Here is a 25,411-nt window from a genome sequence, read left to right as displayed (position 1 = left end):
CAGAAACAGCCAAACTGATCTTGTTTTGGCTTTCTGGTCTTATTTCCTGCCAGGAAATTCACACGGCAATTCTGGCTGTTTCAATGTATCTGTGGTACAGCCCCAAGGCCCTGGGGGTGGTTTTGGCACAGTATAGGCTGCGTTCATACAAGAGGAAGAGGGCCCACAAAATCTGAAGAACTTTGATCGGACTAGGACATCACACCCACACCACAGCCCAACTCTGCTGAATCTTGTGGGTTCTATTTGTGATATTATCTAATAGACATATTGCAGGCAGCCCAGCTAATGAGGTCTGCATCCTTCATGGACATGATCAGTGTCCCTTAATGCTATTTCTCCCAGTACCTCACCGTGTCCTTCACAATATCTTCCAAGTCTGTACCATGTGCCTTCAACACAATCAAAAGAGGACCCTCAGCTCCTTCCCTTGTCTCTTCCACGTTTGTCACCTGCTTGGATGGACATAATAATAGAGATTATTAGAGTTCCAGCTGTTCCACCTGGACTGTCACAAGTCCATGGGGCCAGATGGGATCCAGCTGAGGGTGCAGAGGGAGCTGGTGGATGTGATTTCTGGGCTGCTTTCCATCATCTATCCGTGGTCATGGTCATCCAGAGAGGTCCCTGATGACTGGAGACTTGCTAACGTGGTGCCCATCTGTAAGAAGGGTCATAAGGAGGATCCAGGGAACTACAGGCCTGTCAGACTGACCTCAGTGCCAGGAGAGGTGATTGAACAGGTCATCTTGACTGCAATCACGCAATGTATGTGGTACAATTGAGGGATCAGGCCCAGTCAACACGGGTTCAGGAAAGGCAAGTCCTGCCTGACCAACCTCATCTCCTCGGGTGACCTGCCTGGTGGATGAGGGAAAGGCTGTTGGTGTAGTCTGCCTAGGCTTCAGCAAAACCTTTGGACATAGTTTACCACAGTATTACAAACTGGGTTTCCCACAGGGTTACAAACTGGCTGGGCGGCCAGGCCCAGAGAGTGGTGATAAACGGAGTGAAATACAGCTGGTCACCAGTGGTGTTCCCCAGGGGTCGGTGTTGGGGCCCATCCTCGTTAATATCTTTATTGATGACTTGGAGGAGGGAATTGGGTGCACCCTCAGTAAGTTTGCAGTGACACCAAGCTGGGGGGACGTGTTGATGTGCAGGAGGGCAGGAAGGCCCTGCAGAGGGACCTGGGCAGGATGGGTCGATGGGCAGAGGCCATGGGATGAGGTTCAACATGGCCAAGGGCCGGGTCCTGCACTTGGGGCACAGCAACCCCATGCAGTGCTACAGGCTGGGGGCAGAGTGGCTGGAAAGCTGTCCCCCGTGCTTTGCTCTGGTCTTTGCAGAAGTAGCTCGTCAGGTAAATGGAGCTGCATTGCCATGAGACACAGTTTTCTTGAAATTTGGATGGCCAGCAAAGTTTAAATAGGTTTTAACTTCCTATCTCACAAAACAATAGAGAAAATCCAAGCATGCAAAGAAAGAAACAAAACGACACAAGGGCAGGAAAGCCTAAGACTTCTCAAAGACAAAAACACTTAAAAGGGCTGCACAGAGCATGCACTATTTGCTTCTACACTCTATATTGAGGCTTCCAGTACTCTAGGGGTGTTGCACTTCTATAGAAAATGCAAAGATTGGGAGATTCACCCAGCAAGACTAAAGACAAAAGAACAGAGGTTTCACCAGGTTTGCATACGTCCATTGCATTTGTAGAGTGTTACAGATGTAGGCTGGAGATTTCAGCTCCCAACACACCACACTCCAAGGGGGTGCTATACATGGGCTAGTTCTCATGTACTTTCTAGTTTGTTCTGATATTTATGCTGTGTCTGTTTCTTTCCTCCCAAAGGGACATTCTGCGAGTTGGGGTCACTTTAGCAGGACACCAGAAGAAAATTCTGAACAGTATCCAGGTGATGAGAGCACAGATGAACCAAATTCAGTCTGTGGAGGTTTGATATCAACGTGTCCTCATGCTCCACTTCCTTGAAGCCCTGCTCCCCTTTGCCCCTGTATGTCTGAGCTCTAGTTCTTGAGTGTTCTGCATGGATCAGAGACAGGCAGCTGCTCTGAGGATCATGGCAACAGGAAGAAATGCCCTATCATCAACAATGAATAGTCTCCAAGAGCTTCTAGAATTTAAACAATGGAAAAAGGGAACAACAAAAAAAAAAAAGACAACTATTTTGAAAACAGACAGACAGACAATTATTTTTAAATAATAATAAAGCAATTGCATTCTTGAAAAGGGCTCCAAGACCAGGAGTCTCCAAAGGAAGAGAATAGAGCAGCTTCATCTATTTCCTCTTGCACAAAGTTGCTGCAGCTGGGCCCAGACACCTCTGGAGCAATGAGACGTTTTCAAGAAGATGAATATGAGGATAGATCCCGAGAAGCACTTCTCTTTCTCACATGGAGTGGCAGCTCTGGGGATGTCCTGCAGCCGGCAGTACTTTCTGAAAGCCCCTGTTAGCAAATCAAAGAGGAAAGAGAGCAGAGCTGAAGCTCTCTGGTGCTGTGGAACCAAGTGCATCTCAGAAATTGTTGGACTTCTTTAGAAGCTGAAGACATTCTTTTTTTTTTTTTTTTTTTTTTTTTTTTAAACAAGTAAACTGAGACTAGAAGAGGCTGTTTCCGACAAATGAGAAGGAATCTGTAACACTTGGGTGGGGGTGGGGAATGGGGAAAACCAGTCCTTTTTACATCTCTTATTTTCTCTTGTCATGGAACAGTTTTGTGAGTGACAGTTTCCTAAGGGTCCGTCCATCCACCCTCCAATGGCATCATTGTTTCATACATATCATATGCACAAGACTTTTAGTGATGTCCTCACTCGATGCCAATGATCTTTTCCCAGAAGACTTCCCAAGTACAGTATGTAGTAGATTTTGATTACAAATGCTGACGTGTACCTTTATTTTTTGGTTGTCATTGTTGGGAGAATTGTCCTTTTACATTGCTTTGTTAACACCAATTTGTGAGTTTGGGGTTGGATTTTATTTTTATTTTTTTTTTATGAGAAGGAAATGACATTTCCAAGCATCATATCATTCAAGAACTTAAATCCTTTCCTTGTGGAAGGAAAAAAAAATGCAGCTTATTGACAATATGCCAGGAGAATAAGTTTTTTATATGCACATTTCCTCATGTTTGCTTGTTTGTTATTTTGCAATTTGTCGCGGCCTGACAGATGTTTCTAACTGTTGGGTTTCCAGTTGTTCACCGATATGAAGTGACCACCTGCTCAATGCAAGGTTGCTGGTGCAATGATGAGCAGCATCACAGAAGGGTTTTTGTTTGTTTGTTTGTTTGTTTTTTTGTTTTTGTTTTACAGGGGGGAGGGAAAGACGGGGGAGGATAGATGTGTGGTGGGAGGGAATGGTGACTCCACAGCTGGCTGCCAGAGCCCCTTGGAGATGTCTGACTGCTTAGAAAAGTGTCAGAAGTGGGTCGGTGCATGTACCACAGAAAAGCAGGGTAAGCCTGGTCCTCTAAGAGGAGCTTAGCACACAGTTTCTCCGAGCCTGAATTGTATTAGCTGCTAGGTTGTGGATGCCTCACTACAGTAACCAAACTCTGTGGATGTGCTCTGTGCACTTTGGACACGCAGTCCCTTCGCTGGACAATGCACTGGGGGCTCTGAGACGTCTTCAGTCTCAGCCAGTTGCCTCTTGGAGAACCTGGGCGAGCAAAGGAAAAAACTAATCTAGTAGCCCAGGTCTCTGGAGGAAAATGCCACGGCTGAAGCTGAATGGCCAGTCAGCGGATTTATAAATAACTGAAATAAATACTTTAGTTACTCAACAGGTCTTTGGTATGTGTAAATACCACCAACCAAGTGCAGGGGAAATACAAATGAGAATAATTGGACTAGTTATCCCTGTTCAGCACCATCTCATATCTTCTGAAACATGCCTACCACCACCCACCTTCCCCTGGCCATTTGTGGCATACTTCCACACATCTCCTGGCCATATAACATGAATTTACAAACTCTTGTCTGCCATTGCCGTGTCATTCGTGGGGTTCTTCACTCAGTTTCAGCAGAATGGAGTGTTTGAAGGCATGTTCGTTGGGAGCTGGTTTGCTGTATTTTCCAGGAGCTGAATCCAAGAGGAAGTCTGTAGATGAAACTCCCAGGCTGTCTAGACCTCTGTGATCAGATATCATCTCCCTAGACTGCTTGCAATATGTGAGGCCATTTATAAAGTACTTATGATTTTCTTCTTTCAGACCAGATCAGATGATGAAGCACATATGAGTAGCAGGAGACCATTCCCTGCAAATGAGTTACTTCTCTGCTTAGCGTTTTCACTGGCCAAATGTTTGGTGCACAGCTTCATCAGCAGGGGCCTTAACTGAAGGAATTTTCCACCCAGCTCCTATTCGTGTTAGATCTGTACTGGTGGATTGCATTTTCTTTTGTATATTGTATTTCCCTGCTCTTGCACCCAAAAGTACATCTGTAGTCATCAGATGAACATGAGCAGCAGATGTGTGCTGGGGGCTTTGGGATGTGTTCTGCTCTCAGTAACTACATTGCATGCCCTCTGACAGCAATGTTATATCCTATTATCTGCTTTAGGGCAGAAGTGGAGAGAGTTCAGGGTGAGTGGGCAATAGGTGTGTTGTATGCAGGTGGTGCCTGGACATTTGGGCTGCCTGTCCTATAGCCAGTCTGCTTTAACGTGTGTATCTAGCTGAAGGGATGCTTCGAATGCCCTTGTGTTCAAAAACCACTGCTCCTGACCAGGAAACAAACTCAGTTTTAAAGTGCAGCATGCAAAACATTGATAGTGCCAACTAAACTACAGTGTTGTCAGAGGGCACACAGAGGAAAAAAAAAAAATTCTTCTCCACACCCCCTGTCCCACAGAACTGCTCTCATGGTGTGCCTCTTCTACAGCGTAGCTGCTCTGTTTTAACAATTAACAGCTGCCAGTTCCCCAAGGCATGTCTTTCCCCAAGGCACGTTTGAAGCTGCTTGGTGGCAGGCCAGGCTGAGGGAAGTGCGGTGCTGCGCCAAGCTGCCAGCCCACAGCCAGCCAGCTACTTTTTGTGCGAGGGAGCTCTGCAGTACAAGGAGAGCTGTCTGTCCAGAAAACTCACCAGCAAATTCCTGTGGGGCAGCCATGTGGAAGGAGTGCACGATCCCCTTCAGTTTTCTTTCCCAGACAGCTCCTGACTGCTCTGCTCCCTCTGTTACATGCTTGCATGCACCAAGGACAAGCAACGGCCAGGCAGGATCCCCCTTCAGAGCCAGCCACTATCAGACAGGGCTTGGAAGGACACTTCAGGTCATTTGAAGACATTTTTTCTTAATGCACTGAATCTCCTCACTGGCTAGCATCATACACATCTACCTACCAGACCCAAGCCACTGTGAAGGATGGGACCACACAGCTCAGTGCCACAACGCACCAAAGCCATGGCAGCTGCCTGCGGGACAGAGAGAGCACATCTTTTATCTTGTCCTCTGACCAAAATCACATGTAACGAGTAACACATTCCATCTGATTACCAGGCACTGCTAGCATCATATCAGTCTGTATCTGATTGTGAAGGACTAATGGTGAATTGGACCTAAAATAGAAACGATCCATAAAATACTTCAGTTTTCTGCATCCTTCCAGCTTTCCGGAGAGGATGAGGAACCAAGCTCCTGTAAAGTGCTCTGGTTGTAAATGCTTCTGGTGGATGCCGCAGTTGGTGGCAGACACCAAAATGACTTTAATGATTTTATTTCATGAGTATCAGTTGTGCTGCTGGGAAATATGAGTCTAATGGCAAAATTCAACTTCATGTGGAGAACAAGTAACAAGGGGAAGACACATGACATTTACACTGTGAAATACTATGGTGCATGTGCATGTAACAAAAACCATCACAATGAGATTTTTTCAGGCATCTTGTTGCAGTTTTCACATTTTCCTTCCACCTTTCAAGCTAGCTTCAAGACCTACTCTTCTCCCCTGTTTTCTACTGCCATCTGTTGCTGAAGGTCACCCATGTCTTGTGCTGGCATCCAGCAGAAGAGCTGAGCAGGCCATTAAGATGAAAATACTGTGTTTGTTGGCCAGTGATAAAATCAAATCTTATAGAGCATCAGGGAGCAGAGTGAAGAAAGCAAAGCATATATGGATAATAGAAAGGTAAAAGAATCACCACAGTGCTATAATTTATGGGTCATTTTCAACAGTTGCCACCAGCCCTTTACCTGGAACTAGCAGCAAAGTTGTAAGCCAGGCAAAATGAAAAATGAGTTTTCAAGATAGAGCACTGCCAGGAGTCACGAGCTGTGGGGACACAGGCACAACACACTATGTACTGCACTGCCCCTCCACAAATTATCTTCTACCACCACCACCCCTAAAATCCCAGGTCTACCCTTCACAAACTTGATGGCAATTTGTGTCTTACAGCAGCTGAGGATCTGCTTGTTATGGTCTGGCTTCTCGTCTCCGTGGTATTCCCTTTACCAAGCAGTAGCTTCCACTGGCAGTAACCTTCTGTGTAATCTGTGTAAATGCTGCTGTCACAGGGTTTAGCAATTCTACAGTTATTACCTCAGTATTACGATTCAAATGTGAAGAGTTTTATCCCACAACTCCATGGCAGTCATAGTACAGCAGAGCCTTGTTTGTGCTGACATCATCCACCCGTGTTTCCATGTGCAGGGAGATATACACCGTTGTATCCTGTATAGGGCTAGGGAGAAAGCAGGGCTACACCTTCATGGAACTCTGGCTTCAAAAACCTCCCTTAAAGTGGCTGCTGTCCAGTGCAGAGATGGCTCCTGATCTGGCATTTCATGAGCTAAGGAGAGAGGTTTTGTAGTAGGTGCTGGCTACGCGAATAATTTTTTTTTTCCCCACACCCCTTGAAGTCATTCTTTGTATTGGTGTCCAAGGAAAGATTCTTCCCAATAATGGTCATGCTGCAGGTTAGCAGAGGCCTGTAGAGAAAACCTCTTGGTGCATTTGAGCAGCTTAGAAAACATCTTGGTAAATTTTCTAGGCTGATTTGTATGAAACCTGCAATCAGGGCTTGAATTCTGCTGCATCAGTTGTATCCTCTAACAATATAATAAATCTGTGGCTGTCTTGGATTTATGAATCCAAAGTGCCTGGAAGTAACACTGTTGTCCAGTTTATTTTAGTTGAGTCTATTTCTTTAATGCATTTCATCTTCTTTTCTGTGTGTCTAGCTTGAGACTGATTTAACATAGGTCTTTTCCATCTTGAAAAATTTTACAAGTTCTTCACATATAGTATTCATCATTTCCCCCTTCAATGTCTTAAGAACAACTAACATTGCACCAACTTCATTGTTACAGTCTGCTGGCAGTTATCCAATGTCATAAAAGACATCCTAAAATTTAATTTCTTTTCTGTGTTCCCCTCTTTCTATGCTGCGATCTCTTAGTGAAGCTAGTGCTTGACATGCCTTCAGCTCTAGGATCAACAATCCTTTATATCAGACAATTGAACTAAATTACATGTCATCAAAATTTCAGTCTGCTTTCTTTCCATGATTCTGCCCTGGATCTTTAGTCTGTGACTTGAGCACCAGTCCCACCTGCTTATGCTGTTGGTGCCACCGTGTTCACAATTCAATGCACTGATTTCATCTTGTCATTGCTGAGAACTACTGGAGTTCTCCTACTATGCAAAATATTTATTTTTTTTCTCGCTTCAGACTCATTTTGGCCTAATTTTTAGAATTCTCCAGGATGATTTTGCTTATTGCAGCTATTGAACCCTTCCCAAAGACACGACGCCACTTCTGTGTGTGTTTACTTTCATAATGTGATGCATTCCACAGTCCTAGAAAGCTCCCTGCATTTTGCAATTATTTTCTGAAATTTACTTTACTATTCTCTCTCTGTGTTAGTCCTACCCATTCTACTGTCTAATGTTAGTTGCAGAAATTTAGGGATAGAATCAAGAGGTGTTCGCTCCCCTCAAATCTGTGTTTGTCTTGATTTTCATTCCGTGCTGTCCTACAAATAATTCAGCAGTTTCTGTTGTTCTCCATTCTGTAAGAATTTTGCACTTCTCTGCACTCGTGTGCTTTGTAGGAGAGCAGCAGCAGTCCCACTTAAGTAATATGGTTTGATCACTGAATCATTTTTAGTCTAGCCATGGACTGTTTTTGTAGTCCCCGACTGCCATTCAACAAGCCAGAGGACTTAACCTCATGTGCCTCATATTTTTCAGAAGCTCATTTTTTTTCTTGAAAAAAAAAAAAAAAAAAAAAAAAAAAAAAAAAAAAGATTTGCTTGATCCTTTTCCCATTGTTTCATTCCAGAAAATTTCAGGAATTTATCAGTTGTCTTAACTGTAGCTTCTGCTTCTACCTCTAGGGCCAGTCTTGAGTTCCTGCACAGATAGCATACTGTGTCCTTTGATAACTCTACGAAGTCTAAGAGGTAAAGAAATAATCTTTAATGAGTCTTTAATAGCCAAACAGCTATGTTAGCAAAACTAATGGAAGGAGTTCAAGGAAGCATGTTATCCTAGCCTGGGGTTAAAAGAGACAGTCAAATCCCACTTTTCCCCCAAACTAATTCTTCTGCACTGCCCCCTTGTTGGCTCCAATCTGTGGTCTACAAGCTGGCTTAGGAGTTTGTAAAATAGAGGATGCCAAAAGCACCATACCCAACTGAAGAGGTCCTCATGCATTGTGGACACCACTCTGAGCCAGGTAGTGTGGCAAATCCAAACCCTTGCTTGGTCTTTTCTGAGAATGAATGCAAAGTCTCTGCTAACAGATATTAGCACCCGATGGTCTTCACATAAGGATGATGTTATGAGCCAGTACTGAATGTACTGATGTACTTAATTCTCAAAGGGATACACAGAAACTAAGAAATATGCAAAGAAGGGCCACAGGAACAGCCAGAAGACTCTGGAAGTATGAGAGGGGACTAAATAGATTTTGATTCTAGGTGTGACAGAGGCAAACAGTGATATGAAATTTCATGCCATTAAATCAGGGAAGATGTGAGAAAGGTGAGTAAGAAGTAGTCACTATTTCTCACAATAAAAGAAGGGCCACAGGTGAAGTGAAATATGCTGTGACAAAGCACAGTGATTGAATGCTGGAACTCACTGCTGCAGGATGTTGATGCTAAGCATTAGATACTTTCAAAAGAGGATTCGGCAGATTTGTGAAAGTAAGATCTGTAGTAGCATCCTCAATGCAAAAATACCTCTTCTGTTTGTTTTTTTCTGGGTCATGGATGCCTGGGGGCATGGAGTGTGTGACACAACTCCTACTAGCACTTCTGTTATACCATCTTGTGACTGACACGTTATGGCTTTTTCTGGTGAAGGATTTCCACATGGGGCCAGAGGGGTACTCCCCTGTCAGGGGAAACCACTCAATTCCTCCTCCTGGTTCCCTGTGTAACGAGGCATCCCTGGGATTCACAACTGCAGCGTATCATCAGTGCTCCAGACAGCAGTAATGGCACAAAAGGGAAGGCTTCTTGGTGGCCCATCATGCTGAATGTGGAAGCTCCCTGTGGAAGCATCCTTGTCTCAACTTTCTTTTCCGGTTCAGAGAACCTGAGGCATGGAGACAGATGCTGGAGGAAGAAGTGTTCCCTTTCCTTCTAACATGGTCTGTTTTCTGACAGTGAGACTGTTGCACCTGCATTGGAGATTAGCTCAGCTTGCAGGAGCAGTCTCTGCTGGTTGCATGGATATGAGTCCAAATAAATACATGAGAGCTGCCTTAAGGATGAAAATTCAGGAAAGAAGCCTGGGACAAGCTTCTAAAATGGTCAAACATGTCTCAATGCAATTCAGAGCTGGGCTAGGAGCCTGCAGTGAAAGCCAAGAGGCATCCCAGAGCACAAACCAAGCGTTGGGGCCTCCAGGACAAGATACAGTCGGGTATTAAGTGCAAGGTTCAGTTGTGAGTGCTGGGCCAGTTCTGAATTTATTCTCTATGTCCTGGGGACAGGTTAGATCCAGACAAAACTTATGTTTCTTATGATACCTTGATAGCATAAATAAAAGCTATCTGATACAGGCAATGATTCATTTCCCTCTTCCAAGTAGCCCAGGAATGTGGCAGAAGATCCTGTCTGAGGCAGAAGGGACGCTGGCTGTGTAGTCCTAACACCCTGCCGACCTCTCTAAGCTATGGAAGATGAGGAAAGGGACACACTATTTGTATTTTCTTCTGATCTATCTTGTTTGGCCCCCTCTAAGTCTGATCTCCAGTATGACTCTCTGTTCTTTCCTCTGCTCTGGAAGGGAAAGAACCAGGGTACTTCTAGCTGATGGTTTTATAAGCTCTCTGATGTTGTTTTTTTTTCTTCTCTGAAAATCCCAGCTCCTGTGTTTATGGTCCTGGGAGCACTGGGGTCATATGAAAATCACAGCCTTTATTGTAAATGGGGTAGCCCAAGCCTCATATGAGGAAGCAAAGTTGTATGGCTGCAGCTTCCATGCTGGCAAGCCCTGCTTCTACAGAGCACTGTGTCTGTCCTACCTTACCTGAGTACCACACAGCCCGTAAAGCACACATCCTAGAGAGAAGCTAAGGCTTGCCACAGGACCGAGGTACAGAGAAATAAAGACTGACAGACACTGCAGAAGTCAAGGGTTTGTAGAGACATGAACATGGACTGTCAGACAATTTAAGTGTCTTGGTTCCCAAACATGTGCCCTTCTTGCAAAGAGAGCAGTCCATGGCACGCACAACTCTAGTATGCCAGTCTGTGCTCCTTCTAGAACCTCCAGATGCTGAGGTCATTGCTTCATTTCTCCCCTCTTCATCATGGCCTTCCTCAAACAAGACCATACATCTCATCACACCCCTTGTCCCAGTGCTGGAGCAGGGGTGGGACAAATCAGGGACTGGGGAGGTTGCATCTGCTCCTTCACTTGTGATCCAAAAGAGAGACCCAAAAGGATATGCTCTACTGGATCCCCTCCTTTTGTGACCTCATCCATTTTTCACACCGTGAACCTTACATCCCTTTTCTTTCTTATTGCTTGCCCCCTATCAGTTGCTGTCTCTTCTCTACATTGCTTTGTATATTCATTGTGCAGAATCATAACATCTGCTTGAGTTGGAAGGGACTTAATCCAACCCCCTGCCATGGACAGGGACACGTCCCACTAGACCAGATTGCCCAAAACCCCATCCAGTCTGGTCTTGAACACTTCCAGGGATGAGGCATCCACAACTTCTCTGGACAACCTGTTCCAGTACCTCACAACCCTCACAGTGAGGAGTTTCTTCCAAATATCTACTCTAAATCTATCCTCCTTCAGTTTAAAACCACTGCCTATATGCCCTTGTAAAAAGTCTCTCTCCAGCTTTGTCCTCTGTCCCTCTCCCAGGACAGAATAACAGGATGGATTTGTCAGGTTTGGGCCATCTCCAGGTACTCTTTTCCTTGGAGCTGGCTCAGCACATCTCTGCAGCAAACCTATATTCAGTTACATTTCTTTTAACGAAACATCCCTCTCTGCCTGTCCTCCCTCAAAACATCAGCCACTTCACATCCCAGGTCTTTCTGAAGAAGGGTGAAGAAATTTATATGAAACTGGGGCAGGAGTGCCAGGATCCTTGGTCAATGTTCCCATGGAATAGTTCAAGGCAAAGGGTCCAACCCTACCCCTTACCAACAGGCAAATGAGCACAACCATCAGTCTGAGCTTCAGAGTTCTCTACCAGTCTTTCATAAAACACCCGTGCCCCCAACTTGTAATCCTGTAGGACTGAGATATCCATAAGATCTCTGACAACGTAGTTATGTCGTGCCTCATCCTAGGGCAAAGGAAACCTTCAGATTGGTACTGGGCTGTGCAGCTGTAGGTTTGTTTTTCTTCTGTTTCCTCGTGAAGAGTTGGCTCAGCACAGAAACCCTGCTAAGTTTTGTGGGAGTGTTCAGTTGACTGAAGCCAGAGCCAAGCAGTAACAGGTCCTGCTGGAGAAACAATCATGGTGTTTCAAATTGCTGTCCTAAGTAATTTTGTGATGGTTGGACTTGATAATCTTAAGGGTCTTTTCCAACCTAAATGTTTTCATTCTACTCTGTGATCACCACTCACTTGGCCAAGCTATTCTCTGAGATGTGGTGGGTAGCAGGACACACGTGAGTTGTAATTAGGACCTCAAAGACCTCCATGCAAGCTGAGCTGGGAACAGATAGCCAAACTACCCTCTGCAGCCTCAGCTATTGTGTATCAATAGGTTTCTGAGGAACTGAAGAGCCAACATAGCTGCCAATGTTTCTAAGACTTGCAGGAACAACCCGTCCCAGCTCAACAACTAGACCCCAGGTTAGCAAGGCAAGGGAGAAAGAAAGAGAGTCCTGTAGGGAAGGCTTATGCTAAAGGCTGAAAGGTGATCTGGGGAGGTGGCAGTACTGTAGCAGGAAAGAGAGAGGTTGAGCATTGTGGCAAGAAGTCCACCTGCTTGTCAGGACCTTAGATTACTGTGGAGTGCTTGCATGGCTCCTCCAACACAAAGTGGGAAGCAATCAACCTCGAATGGAAGAGTTGTGGAGAAACTGACTGTATCGTAGGGAAGTTTATAGGGAAATTTTGCCAGGCTCTGAGCTCCTCACAGCTTTGGGCAGTGTAGGATGGGGGAATTTCGTGGAACTTCAACTACCCCAAAACAAGCATTTCTAGTGAAATTCTCTTTTTATCACCATTGGTCCAAGGATCCATCAGCTGGGCTCCAGGAGTATCCCCAGCCTTAGTTTCCTACTGTTCATCGTCCCATGTGTTGGTCATGGCCCTGTGGACAATTTAACATTTTTCATGACAACATTTGTATTTTTTTTTAATTGTGAATGGGGAGATAGTGTGCAGGTCCTTGTTACACAGGGATGTGTCTTCCATTCAGATCAGGGCTTCCCCTGGCTTTGTCAGATGTCTTTCAATGTTACTGAGAAAAATAAATAAAGAAAGAAATCAGATGTATTTATAAAGGAAACAGAAACCCGCTGCTCCAATGCCTTTGTAGGAGTATTTTTAACAAAACATTTTTTCAAAATAAATGTGAATTGTAAAGTTTAAAGCGTTTCCTTGTGGCTTTCTTTTCTAGGTGCTTTGTCTTTTACCCTTCCCAAGATTCCTGCTTGAGTGTAAATATTGTGTTAGACAAACATATGGGTTATTGATCTCTTAGAGGGAGGAAAACATGCTCAGAACCTGCTTAATGGGAAATGACTTCAAAATAAACACACATCACTCTTAGCTGGCTTACACGATTTAGTCTGAATAATTAATCAGCAAATAAAGTCATTTGCTCCACTTGTAAATTATCCAAAAGAACACTTTTTTTTTTTTTTTTTTGCATTAACTTGTGTTTTAGTTAAAAAGATACCACAAAATCATATGTGCACATATTAAGCATTTATGTAACTTCTTTGAACTTACAACTTCGGTGATGACTTTGCTTGGATGACATTTGTCAAGGAACAAGAGGTATGTTAGTCCAACAACATTTCAGCTGCCCAGTACAGTGACATGCATTTTTAAAGAGGATAAGGAGAGAAGGCAATTCATTATCTAAGCAATCACATTCCTGCTTAAACCCAACACTGAAGGTAAATCATAGCTGTTTTCATGAAACTCCTGCTCCCTTCACAGCCCTGCATGTTAAAATAAAGTAAATAAATAAAATCACCTACATAAATGATCACTGCAGTTCAGATTCTATGGAAATGAACTTGATGCTCTTAATATAATTACTACCCCTAAATTCTTCCCTGCAATAATACTTCAGCCCTTAAATTCACACACAATGGGAGAACTGGGTGTAGTTTAGATGACCAATATGAATAATATAGCAAATAGACTCTATAGAACATTAAATATTATAATCTGACATTCAGCAGCAATAAAGAGTTTGACTTGCAATAAGAACATCAATAATTTAGTTCACAATCACAGGTCTGTGATGTCTGTTTCTGTCACCCTCCTACTTCCTTTCCTAAGGAAAAAGATATTTTTGCATGCATGTCTCAGGAGAACTGTAGGTTTGTTTGCTTGTAACTTTGAGGTAAATATTTCAGTAGTCATAAAACACTTCTGCACAGCTACATTTAAAAAGCAGGAGCTGGATGTACATCTAAATTTTTGGATCTGGACCTGAACCTGCCAGCTCCAGTCTCTGCACATGATCACTACATGACAGTTCTGAAATGACTTGTCAACCAGAAATACAAATGGAAAGCAACAGAACAAAACTGATGAACTAGGCAAGTCTTTCATTTAGGTATTACTCAGCATCATTACTTCTGGCAGGATAAATCTTGAAGTAGCCAAACAAGATGTAAGTTTGCTTCTTTCCATCGGGTCTTGGAAAGGCTCTAAAGGTGCTTGGGTCCAAAACATTTTTCCTGTGGTGACAATTCTTCTCGAGGCCCTGGAATTTATGAGCAGCTAGGGACAGAAGCCACTGGTTCAGTGTGTGTGTGGAGAAGGAGGACTATAAAAATTGGGAACAAGGTAGTTCTGAGCCATCTGGAAGTGAGTACATCCAATGCTTGTCCATCCAGACACCAGCCCTCAGTCCATATGCAGAGCAATCACAGAGGAGGGTCTTGGCAAGACAAAAAAGGCATTGCTTGTCTTTCCTGTCATGAAAACTTATATCTCATCTCACTGGCCACTTCAGTTCACCAGGGAAGAGTGCTGTCTCCACCTAAAGCAAGACCTGATCTCTATTGGAAACCTATTGAATAAATGATAGGGTCAGCATTAGCTACCAAGGGCTTCTGGGGACAAACCTGAGGTTCTTCCCAAGTAAGTCACATTTTCAGCAATATTGGTGTCAGGTTGGTGCATTAGTCTGGGCCTGTCTGCTCCTGACTTGCCCATGACCAAGTCTTTCTCCATGAACCATCTCAGCACCCCATTTCTCCTCCAAGCATTACTTTCTGCATCAGGTCTCCCACTCTCCCAAAATATCCTTGTAATGTTGAGTGTTGCAAGACCCCAGTCACCTGGGTTCTTCCATGTGAACTGCATCTACAAAGCACATGCAGAAAATTAGTGGAAGGTCCTCACCCCACTTGACAAACATGAAACTGGTCTTACCTGGGCTGCTTCCAGTCTGCTTCCTTGCTTTCAGAGCAAACCATTAAAAAGGAATCTCAGTTGGATGGGTCTCATGTATTAACCTGAAATACCCACCCTATAAGCTTTTCCTTTCCTGACCCAAGAAGGGAACTTTACAGGATAATGCTGTTTCTGTCCTCTGTCATCCATTCCCCAAGTAACTGATTGTTGCCTGGAGAGCCAGCTGGTAAGAAATTATCAGTGAAATATATAGCTCACATTCCCCTCTCCTTTCAACAAACAGCAGCACAAAATCTCCCTCAGAGCTTCTCCGCTACACTCCATGGAGACACCCTACTGCTTTCTGGGTGGTTTATATTTTTCTTCCATCACATTGATACAAATCATGCATAACTCAGTGAGCTTGAGTGGAAAAACACTTGATGAAAAACTGCTGCATAACCAGAATCTACCACGGGTGTCTAGGGTTCCAAAAATGATATTTACCTAAAGAATGACATTAGAGGGAGATCTGTCATTACATCTCAGCTCTCCCTGCAGATGCCACCTGGTTCAGACAAACATGTGAAGTCAGGCTCCAAAGGGCTAAATCATGATGTCTAAAACTGTGTGATTATTTAAGCACTTATATTTCTGCCCCAGGAGACATAGATAGCTCCAAGGTTTTCTGGATTGAACAGGAGATGCTGCATAGCTCGAAACCTGTTTAATCGCCTCTCCCGCCTACATGTGTGTACTTCTGGGGGCAGAATGGCAGCTCACTTATTCATATGCTAAGTGTTTTTATACTCTTTTGATAGAGCAGAATTACAGGAGGCACAGCTGTAAATTCTTTCTTGTCTCAGGGAAGGCCTGACTTCAGTTTGTCAACCAAGTATGAAGCATGAAGGCCAGGGACCCATTTATGGATTTGGATTTACACTTCATAGTCAAGTTCATCTTGAAGGAAACCTTTAAATCCAGAATGGTTTCCCTGTCCTCTCAAGAGAGTCTCTGTTCCCAGACATCAGGATTGAGGGATCTGTCTGCTTTCAACTACAGCACTAGCAACGAACCTTCGACATACCTTATATATTTGTGATAGTCTTAGGTGTGGTTCCCTGAAAAGACCACAGATATGGCCTGTTAAGTACTTACAGGATTTTTTAAGGACCTTCTTACATCTGCACAAAAACTGATGTGGTTGATGCTCTTCACAGTATTAATTTGTCAGGTTCAAGGTCTTAACAGCCTCATTCAGGATCATGCCATCATTGTGCAAAAGAAAGTGCATAGGAGGTTGGTAGCCCCTGAAGCTTAGCATACACTGAAACTGCTAGCTCCAAAACTGCAACAATGTCTGCAGCAGGAATGCACAGACTGGGTTATCATGAAGGATTTCTCTTTAGCTCTCAGATGCATCACACTGTCTGCTCTGAATATTTTATGTTTGTTTGCCCATTTCTCTCCTATGAATTTTTTATGGATTATTTCTTTCTGATTTCATGTCATGATTCTTGTAATTTACTGCTGAAAGCAATGATTCCTGTGTTGTTGAGCTGATGAATATCCTTTCTGGTATAATGTTTGTTTCTGACACTGCCTTACAGCCTTCATGAAATTTTAATTTCTCTTTGCTTAGCTCTACGTTCGCTTTCTCCCTTGGTAAAATGCAGTGAAAGTCTTTGTACTTCTGCTTATTCACAGATGCCTTCATGTCTCTTTCCCATTCAGCTTCCTGTTTGTTTATGTGCTTCTGCCCTTATCTGGAGCTAGTCAGCGCTAGAAAAAAAAAAAAATACCTCTACCATTTTGGAATATGTTAGTACCATAAATGTATAATACATGATATTTTAAGACACTGCTTGTATCCCAGGTATGATGTTTTGTTTCCTTGGCTTTTTCTGGTCCAACTTTCTTATAATGGTTGATTTTACTATGATTACTAGATACAAATCTATTGTGAGATTTCTTTGAAAGGCATTACATTCATTGTCTGCACATCTATTTTGCATATTTATCTCCCCTCTTCTGTATTTCTTTATTTGCTTTTCACAGTTTTGAGACATTTTTGCTTCCTAGTTTTATGTTTTCTTTGCTTACCTCCAGGTATGCTTCACTTTGTTTATTCATGCTTACCAGCTTTGTTCATACCTCTGCCACCAAGACAAGTAAGGGTGTGGGTCTTGGTTGTTCTCATCAAGGCTTTTTTTACCCCTTATCTCGTATGTGACTATTGTCAGGACATTTAGTAGCCAAACCAAATATAGTATATTTCTAACTTGTTCTTGGGACGGTTCCACTGAGAGCTCAACCTTTCTCACTGCTACATCTCTGCATTCATTTACTCAGGGACGGGAGCTACCACACAGTTGTATTTTTTTATTTTTTTAATGCACTGCAATAGCTTTAGGATTTGCAACTCCTTTCTAACACACTTTTTAGTAGCAGAACATGATAAAAAGTTTGACATTTCAGATCTTTTCAGAGACATCTGTAGTGAAGATTCCCATATGTTCCCAGGTATCATAGCATGATGAAAGTCTGGAACGGCATGGGGAGAACAAAGACTGAGCTGACGCTGGGCTCAGAGGAGTGGCAGGACATCAAGTACACTGCCAAGCAGTTCGGCTTTCCTGGAGTGTGCTACTGGGGGACCCTGGAAGGTCTAAAGGACCGTGGAAGTCTAAAGGTCTAAAAGGACCTTGGAAGTTTTTATTTCTGTGCATACAGCAATGATGACACCACGCCAGAAAATGTGTCCTGCCATGCATCCATTTCTCAGGTTGCCCAGGGTTAAGGATTAGCAAAAGAAAGCTTCAGCAGAAAACCATCCAGAAAGCGAAGTGGATCTTTGCTCTGCTGTCCCCTCGTCTTCCACATCACCCTGTTATTTAGAGACTGGAGGGACTGGAGGGACTGGAGGGACTGAATGGAGGGACTGGAGGACGGAACCTCTGGTGTCTCTGGTCCAACCTCACTCTCACAGGAGAGCTGTCCCCAGCATAAGATCACAGCAACAACAGCTTTGTCTAGATGAGTCTCAGAAATCCCAAATGGAAATCCCCCACCTGCCTGGTGGCCTGTCCCCATGCTGTGCCACTCTTCTGGGAAAGGAGCTTTGTCTGGCATCCAACAAAGAGCCTTCAACTTGCAGCTTGTGCCACAGGTCTTCAAAAGATGCATATATGAAGAGACATCATCTTTTCTTCTCAGCTGTTATCTGAATAGACAGAATGATCTCTTTTAACCCTCTTCTGTCCAAACCTTCACAGACAATTAGTGCTGAATTTGGGGTTTTCTTTCTTTCTTTTTGTTTGGGGGTGGGGCGGCGGTGTTTATTTATTTTTTTTTTTATTTATTATATATATATTATACAAATTATTATATAAAATTATTATATATTATTATATTATTGATTATTTTTGAATCCTTATCTGTGCTGTTTCCCAGTTTTGAGAACTGTTTTTTTCTTTTTTTTTTCTTCCTTTTTTTTCTTTTCCTGGTGTCTCAAATCTATCTTTGTCATTGTTGATTTACATCTGTTTTAATATGATTTAAGCAGTGTGGTTTTGCATTTCACTCTCTTATTCTTTTATGCCATACATGTATTTTGTTAAAAATTAGAATGTATACAGAAGGTGCTTTGTTGTGATCGTGATGGAGAAATTCATCAAAACAGAAAATACAGCACTACTTGAATGAAGATCCAGGCTGACTACAAGCACAGTAAAAAATAAAACTCCAGATATTTGGATTTCTTGATAAAAATCAATTACAAGAAGATTTCCGGTCAATCTTATATATAAATGGCCAGGATGAAAATAACATCTTAGCTAACCTGATCAGGACACATATACAAAGATGACACATTTATGCTAGTTAGGACATTATTCACCAGAAGTTATGGAGCTCTGAATGCTAGGGGAAGATTTGCAGAGAAAAAAATAAATGCAGTGTCATTATTCTTACAGTGGAAACCAAAGGATCAGTCACTAATTTACCAAACCAAGGAAAGGGTGGGGGGTGGGAGGGCAGTATGTTCAAATCAAAACAGAATTTTTGTTATTCTTTTGATGTTTTGTTGTTTTCATTAGGTAAAATGAAACATATATACGTGCAAATTCCCTGAAGAATTTCATGGTACTGAAAACAACGCTTTCTGCTTTTTCTTTGGTTCCACAAATTCTACGTGTCTTTCCTTTTTGTTTTATGAATACAAATGCTTACAAGTGACATTTTGAACCAAAGGTAGGACTGTTTTATTTTAAATATGTCACAAGTAAACAGCCTAACTGTTCAGTAAATATGCAAAAGTCTATGGGTAAATGTTTGGCATTCAAAAAAACAAACCAACAAACAAACAAACAAAAAAAAACACAAACAAACCAAAACAAACAAAAAACCTCACCCCATTCTTTGTTCTTGAAAAAAAAATTGCCAAACATAAAACAATTTTTGACTCTTTTCCATCTTCCCTGAAATCTCCCTTCTTCGCAAATTTAGGGTTATGAATGTGAAATATGTTCATCTGATTCGTAACACACGTATACATATATGTATATGTGTATTCTTGTGTAAGTGTGCATATAATTGTTCAGCTCCACTGGCAATTAGCCCTCAGTGAATGTAAACCCAAATGGCAGCAATTCTGATCCTATTGGAGAAGAATAAAATTCTGATTTTATTGGAGGATAAAGCTACAATTCAATTCAAAACAAAACAAAACAAAAAAACAGTGTGAATTTATATAAAGAATAAATAACAGCATAAATCCATGTGTTTGAGGAAAAGACAATAGAATGTTACAGATAAAACATTCTCTGAACCCTGGTAACAACCAGCAAATCTCAGTGTACCATGACAATAAATACATATGGACAGCACAGCCTAGTGGAATGAAAAAGGGGAAGAAAAGGGGAAGATGAACCAAGACATTAAAAACATTTTTTAGAGGTCAAAATCTCTTTCTCTCTCTCTCTCTCTCTTTTTTTTTTTTTTAATGTTTATTGGAAGGGAAGGAAGATTAATCAATAATTAAATTGTTTCACTGGAAAGGTGTAAACTTTATTCATTTGTTTTATTGTCACATGGAAAGAAAGTGCATTTGCACTTTTTTTTCTCAGTCAACACAAGTTATCTAGATGTCAAATAGTCATTTATGTACATTCTCTAGTGTTCTTTCCTACTGACTTTGGGGCTGGAGGATGTACTGCTCTGACTTGATTTCCTCCCTGACTTTCACTCTGCAACTTTTGAAAACTTTGAAAACAGCAGTCTCATTTTATACCGGGCAGAAAGAAACTGGTTTTCTCTCCCAGAGATCTGTTCAGTTGTTTTTCTACCTTCCATCAGGCATAATCCATTAAGGTATTTTTCTTTCCCTTGCTTTGTGTATGATAAAACAATATTAAACTACTTCGATGAGGTCTGTCCCTGCCCTGTCCTGTGTCATGTGCTTCATTTGCTGAATGTCTTTCGAATTAGTCTCAAATAATTCCATAGTACTTACAGTTTTCTACACTGAGCCTCTTTCTCCTGTATTTGCATTTTCTTATTATTATCTCTTTTTCAGTAGCATTTTTATGATGTTCTGAATGTTACCTGGGTAGCACACACCATTTTCGCAGACATGCCATTTGTCCCTCTCCCATAGCATTATTGCAGATCATTGAAATGGATGTTAGCTGCCTGGTCTATCAGTAGTGGCACAATGCTCAGGCTAATGACAGTCTCCTGATGACCCAACACTATTTCTGATCACACGCCTCTTCAAATTAACATGTTGACAGTCCTGCAGGCAACAGTGCTGGTAGTTATTCCCCAGCATCCTTTACAGCTACTGTCCTGCTGAAAGCCATTAAAATACTTGATGACTAAGAAACGTCCAGAAATTGAAGACTTATAGCTTATAAGCAAGATTTTGTTGTGTTTTCCATTCCCCTACCAACTAGTTAGATTTTGCCTAAACTTAAAGTTGAGTCTGACAATAAGGAGTATGCTAACATCAATAGGACAGTAAAGTGTTTTCACCAGCTGTGACGGATCTCTTACTTTCTACCTCTGTTTTCATACAGGTTAACATGAAGAAATTTAATGCACAAAGAAGAAATGTCTGTCTTCACTCACAAGAGTGTGGCAATATTGTTCACAGAGTGAGCAGAGTTAGAGAAATGATCCCACAACATGCAATCAAAGTAGTACAAAAAGGAGGGAATACAGTAATTTTAGCTTTCTTTGAATTTCGTGTGACAGTGTATTATTCTGATTAACTGATGGACATACATTAGAAAGGAATAAAGGACCATGTCCATGAATTATGGACTACAAAATATTTATTCTGCACCCACAATCCATTTTCAGCTTCAGGCTGTAAAAATCATCTCTTCCTTAGTGCAAGACCAGTGCATGGTCTGCATCCCCCTGTACATTTTTCATTATCACTGCCATTACCTCTGGTAACTAGAGGTAACTAATAATAAGAACTTAATAATGGTAACTGATCTCTACCTGTCCAGGGTATCTGTAGGCCATAGTTTTGCAGCATCTTCCTCTGTGAGTCTTCAGAGACTCTCCCACCAGAAGGCATCTTTATGAGTTTGTAGCCTGATTTTCTTCATAGCCCATGCCACAGGTTATTCCTGATTAAATTACTACTTATAGAGGCAAAGATGCTTCAGATAAATTTATTTCCACAGCCATTGGTAATGGCACTTACTTGGCAGCCCTGGGTTCCCATTAGATGGAACACTTGAGTAATTAGTATATCTACTTTTTTTTCTGCCTGTCCTATCTGAAGACTTTCTTTAATCAGCTTTTGCCTTACATAAGTGCACACACCCGCTACTCTGGTTAAAGGAAAAGCTAATGCTTGGCAATTTCAGTGGAGATTTTTCCATCCAACTTCTACTGGCAAAAACATTTCAGGGAAAAAAAAAATCAAGGTCACAGGAAAGCTTGCCAATTCAAACTGCTCAGTGGCCTGGATTTATGATTTTTTTTTTTCCAATTAAATTCACGTTCCCTAAGTGGGGATTTCACACCCCTTGTGTTAAGTAAATTGGTGTCTGGATTTTTATGAGCTTTGGCAGGAAAAAGTATCCAGTGAACCAAGAAAAATACCGAGCTTTTGGATGGAAGCACCCAGGATTTCAGGCTTACATCTGAACCAAAGAAATGATTGTGAGAAGTCCTTTGATGAGTGAAGACAATCATTTTGATGCAATTTATAATTAAATATTGTTGTGTATCTCTGTTCTTCCAGAACATCCTCCTGTCACTGGAGTTTCATTTGGTTTATTTATGCATCGGTGATGTATTTTGAATGCCTCTCTAACATTGATGGATATTACACTTGATGTTTTTCCTTATGTCCCTTTGGTGGTGCAAATGTGAGAAAGGGCAATGAACTTTCGGTGACTCTCTTGTATAACTAAAAAAAAGATTTCTTCATCGGGTTCAAAAGTTCAGCGCGTCAAGAGAAATCATCTTCTTGGTGCCATTGCACACAGGGTGGGAGAATTTTGGGGGAGGCTCTATCTTACAGTAAAAGATAATTATTCTGGGATGCAAATTTGGTAATTCTCACCAATGGTGGTTTTCAAATTACCATGTTGATAAATTGTTTGTTGTGTTTTTATTAACCTCTGTGACCTAACAGAGTGGGTTTGCGTACTGCAAGCTGCTTACACCGAAGGACAAAAAGCTCTTGGCACACCATTCGTTGTGGTAATAGCGCCTCAGGGTCCCTTCAGTATCTGCTTCGCTGAGGTTGGTAAAGTCAAAAAAACAAGGCCTTTCGATTGACAGCAGCGGAAATGATGGTAAGGGAACATGGAAAAAGAGCAAAGAAAAAAAAAAATACCACCAATTTCATCCCTCTTCACAAATGCTCACTGATCTTGGGACTTGGGCCTATCCATATACAACCTTTCTTCAGTGCACACTCATCTGCAGGACTTTGAAAGCCAGTTAAGTCCAAAACCAAATGTGTTGGCAACAAAAGTCCATTCTGGAAAAGGGCCACCACAGAAAAACCTGGTAAACTTCTGTGCATGGGAAACATAAACAAAAAATAAACAAGACCCACCCCAAAAGAAACCAAACCAATCCAAAACCAAACCACCCATCAAAAACAAAACAAAACAAAAAAATAACAAAACCCCAATCCAGCAACTTTGACGTAGTTAGTGAGAACAGCTTTTTATAGTAAATAGCTTCTCTAGGTGAGAGGTTATAGACCCAAATGGAGCATCAAGTCACTGAACTACTGGGCAAAAAACACTAACGGAGGACACCTTGATCATCATACAATTTTTCCTTAGGACGTTTATGTGCTCTGAGGCAGACAAGTAAAACAATTCAACAGGATCCTCAACAGAGAATGGCATTTTCTCCATGAAGCAGGGTGTTTTCAGGGTGTAGTTTTTGACCAATAGCATCTTTCAGCTAAACATCTCTTCCCTGTGGAGTATAGAATCATAAAATCATTAAGGTTGGAAAAAACTTTCAGGATCATCTGGTCCAACCGTCACCCTACTACCAATGTCAACCATGTCCCTAATCACCACATCCAACCTCTCTTTAAACACCGCCGGTGACGGTGACTCCACCACCTCCCTGGGCAACCCATCCCAATGCCTGACTGCTCGTTCTGAGAAGAAATGTCTCCTGATCTCCAACCTGAACCTCCCCTGGCACAACTTGAGGCCATTCCCTCCAGTCAATGGTAGGGCAGAAGTGCTCTTCTCAAGCCATCCTGATGTCTGTGTGGCTAATCATCGCTTTGAGGGCCCTGCCACTGACTTTTCGTGAATCCCAACTCACATGGTTGCCAGTAGGACTGTGTACACAACAAGAGAATCCTGGAAAGCTCCCAGAAACAATCATATTATGCTGTATGCACATCTCCAAGGTTGCACCTTCCTGGTCAAATAAAACATGTGGCTAACATATCCTTCTGTCCTGGTTTCAGCTAGGATAGAGTTAATTTTCCTCCTAGTAGTTGGCATGGTGCTGTGCTTTGGATTTAGGATAAGAATAATGTTGATAACATGCTGATGGTTTAATTGTTGCAGAGCAGTGCTTACACTAAGCCAAGGACTTTTCAGCTTCTCATACAACCCTGCCAGTGGGGATGCAGGGGGTGCAGCAGGAATTGGGAGGGGACAGGACCAGCACAGCTGACCCAAGCTGGCCAAAGGAATGTCCCATACCATCTGATGTCATGCTGAGCAAATAATATGGGGTGGCTCTCTGGGGCGGGGGGGACTGCTGCTTGGGGATATGCTGGGTATCAGTCAGAGGGTGGTGAGCAATTGAGCTGTGCATAACTTGTTTTGTACGCATTATTATTAGTAGTACTATTATTATTATTTCTTTTCTGTCCTAATAAACTGTTTTTATCTCAACCCACAAGAGGGTTTTTACTTTTTTCTTATTCTCTCTCCGATCCTGCTGGGGTAGGAGGGTGAGCGAACAGCTCTGTGGTGCTGAGCTGCCAGCTGGGTTAAACCACAACACCTTCTGAAGAGTCTCAAAGCCTTGAACTAACTTCTAGAGACAGCCATCTGCCTCTGCAGCAAGTGGCTGGGAGTGAGCTTCACCACACACATACTCATGTGTGTGCAGAAATGCACGTGTCCATATCTACATACATGTAAGTAACAAAGTTTTGCAATGGTTTGAGTTTGCTTAGTGAACCCCAGAAAAGGAGCAAGGTAAATTACCCTAACGGAGCTCCACCCAGAGACAGGACTCTTCTGGTATCCTCTCTTGTGTGTTTGCAGCAGCTCAACAGTCTTCATAAAACACCATAATAGACAGTGTAGGAAAAATAAATAAATGAATAAATCTGGAAAGTGCCTTACATTAAAGACAGAAAAGCAGTGTGACAAATACCTTACTACGTCCAATGATGTGAGCATCAGAAAATGCCTGCAGAATTTTAGCTCAATCTTCTTTGTAACAGCTTTCAAATAGATGCAGCTGCAATTAAATCTTCCTTCAAATCCTTCTCCACCTGGTTAACCCAACCCCACTCTTCACCTCTCCTTGTGGGCCCTGTGACCCAGGTCTGACTGTCTTCATTAGCATCAGCTGGTCTTTCTCTATTTTATCCATACCCTCTTGAAATAGCCACAAACCTATTCACAAGAACCAAAACAGCCACAAGAAATCCTATTTGTTTTCACTGGTACTGACTGGAGAGGAAATTCCTTTATTTGGCTTGCCACAATCTTCCTAATGTTGCTTAGGTTGTGGTTTTCCATATCTGCAAGGAGGGCAACCTCTTGGCAAATGTTCAGACTTGCATCCATAATTTCCTCCAGGAGGACTTGTGAATTTTCAAGATAGCTGAAAAC

The 25,411-nt window shown here is 42.2% G+C and overlaps 1 protein-coding gene and 1 long non-coding RNA gene across 4 annotated transcripts in view; one reads left to right on the top strand and one right to left on the bottom strand.

The window, feature by feature from the left end:
* The window catches only part of EPHB2 (EPH receptor B2), a 124,575-nt gene extending 117,437 nt beyond the window's left edge, over positions 1 to 7,138 (top strand). For all 3 annotated transcript variants that reach the window (XM_084495148.1, XM_084495147.1, XM_084495149.1), the window contains exon 16: positions 1,856 to 7,138. In XM_084495148.1, coding sequence (XP_084351274.1) covers positions 1,856 to 1,964 — 109 coding nt within the window. In that variant the 3' untranslated portion in view covers positions 1,965 to 7,138. The remainder of the gene's footprint in view (positions 1 to 1,855) is intronic.
* Positions 7,139 to 23,361: 16,223 nt separating this feature from the next.
* On the bottom strand, positions 23,362 to 25,008 carry LOC311422136. The gene is made up of 3 exons (XR_014685199.1): positions 24,948 to 25,008; positions 24,776 to 24,847; positions 23,362 to 23,510 (listed from the first exon to the last, which is right to left on the bottom strand). It is a non-coding gene; the product is annotated as an uncharacterized lncRNA (long non-coding RNA).
* Between the last annotated feature and the right edge of the window lie 403 nt (positions 25,009 to 25,411).

The sequence above is a fragment of the Aythya ferina genome (genome assembly GCF_964211825.1).
Source record: "Aythya ferina genome assembly, chromosome: 21".
Taxonomy (NCBI): Eukaryota; Metazoa; Chordata; class Aves; order Anseriformes; family Anatidae; genus Aythya; species Aythya ferina.
This window is presented reverse-complemented; position numbering and strand designations above follow the sequence as displayed.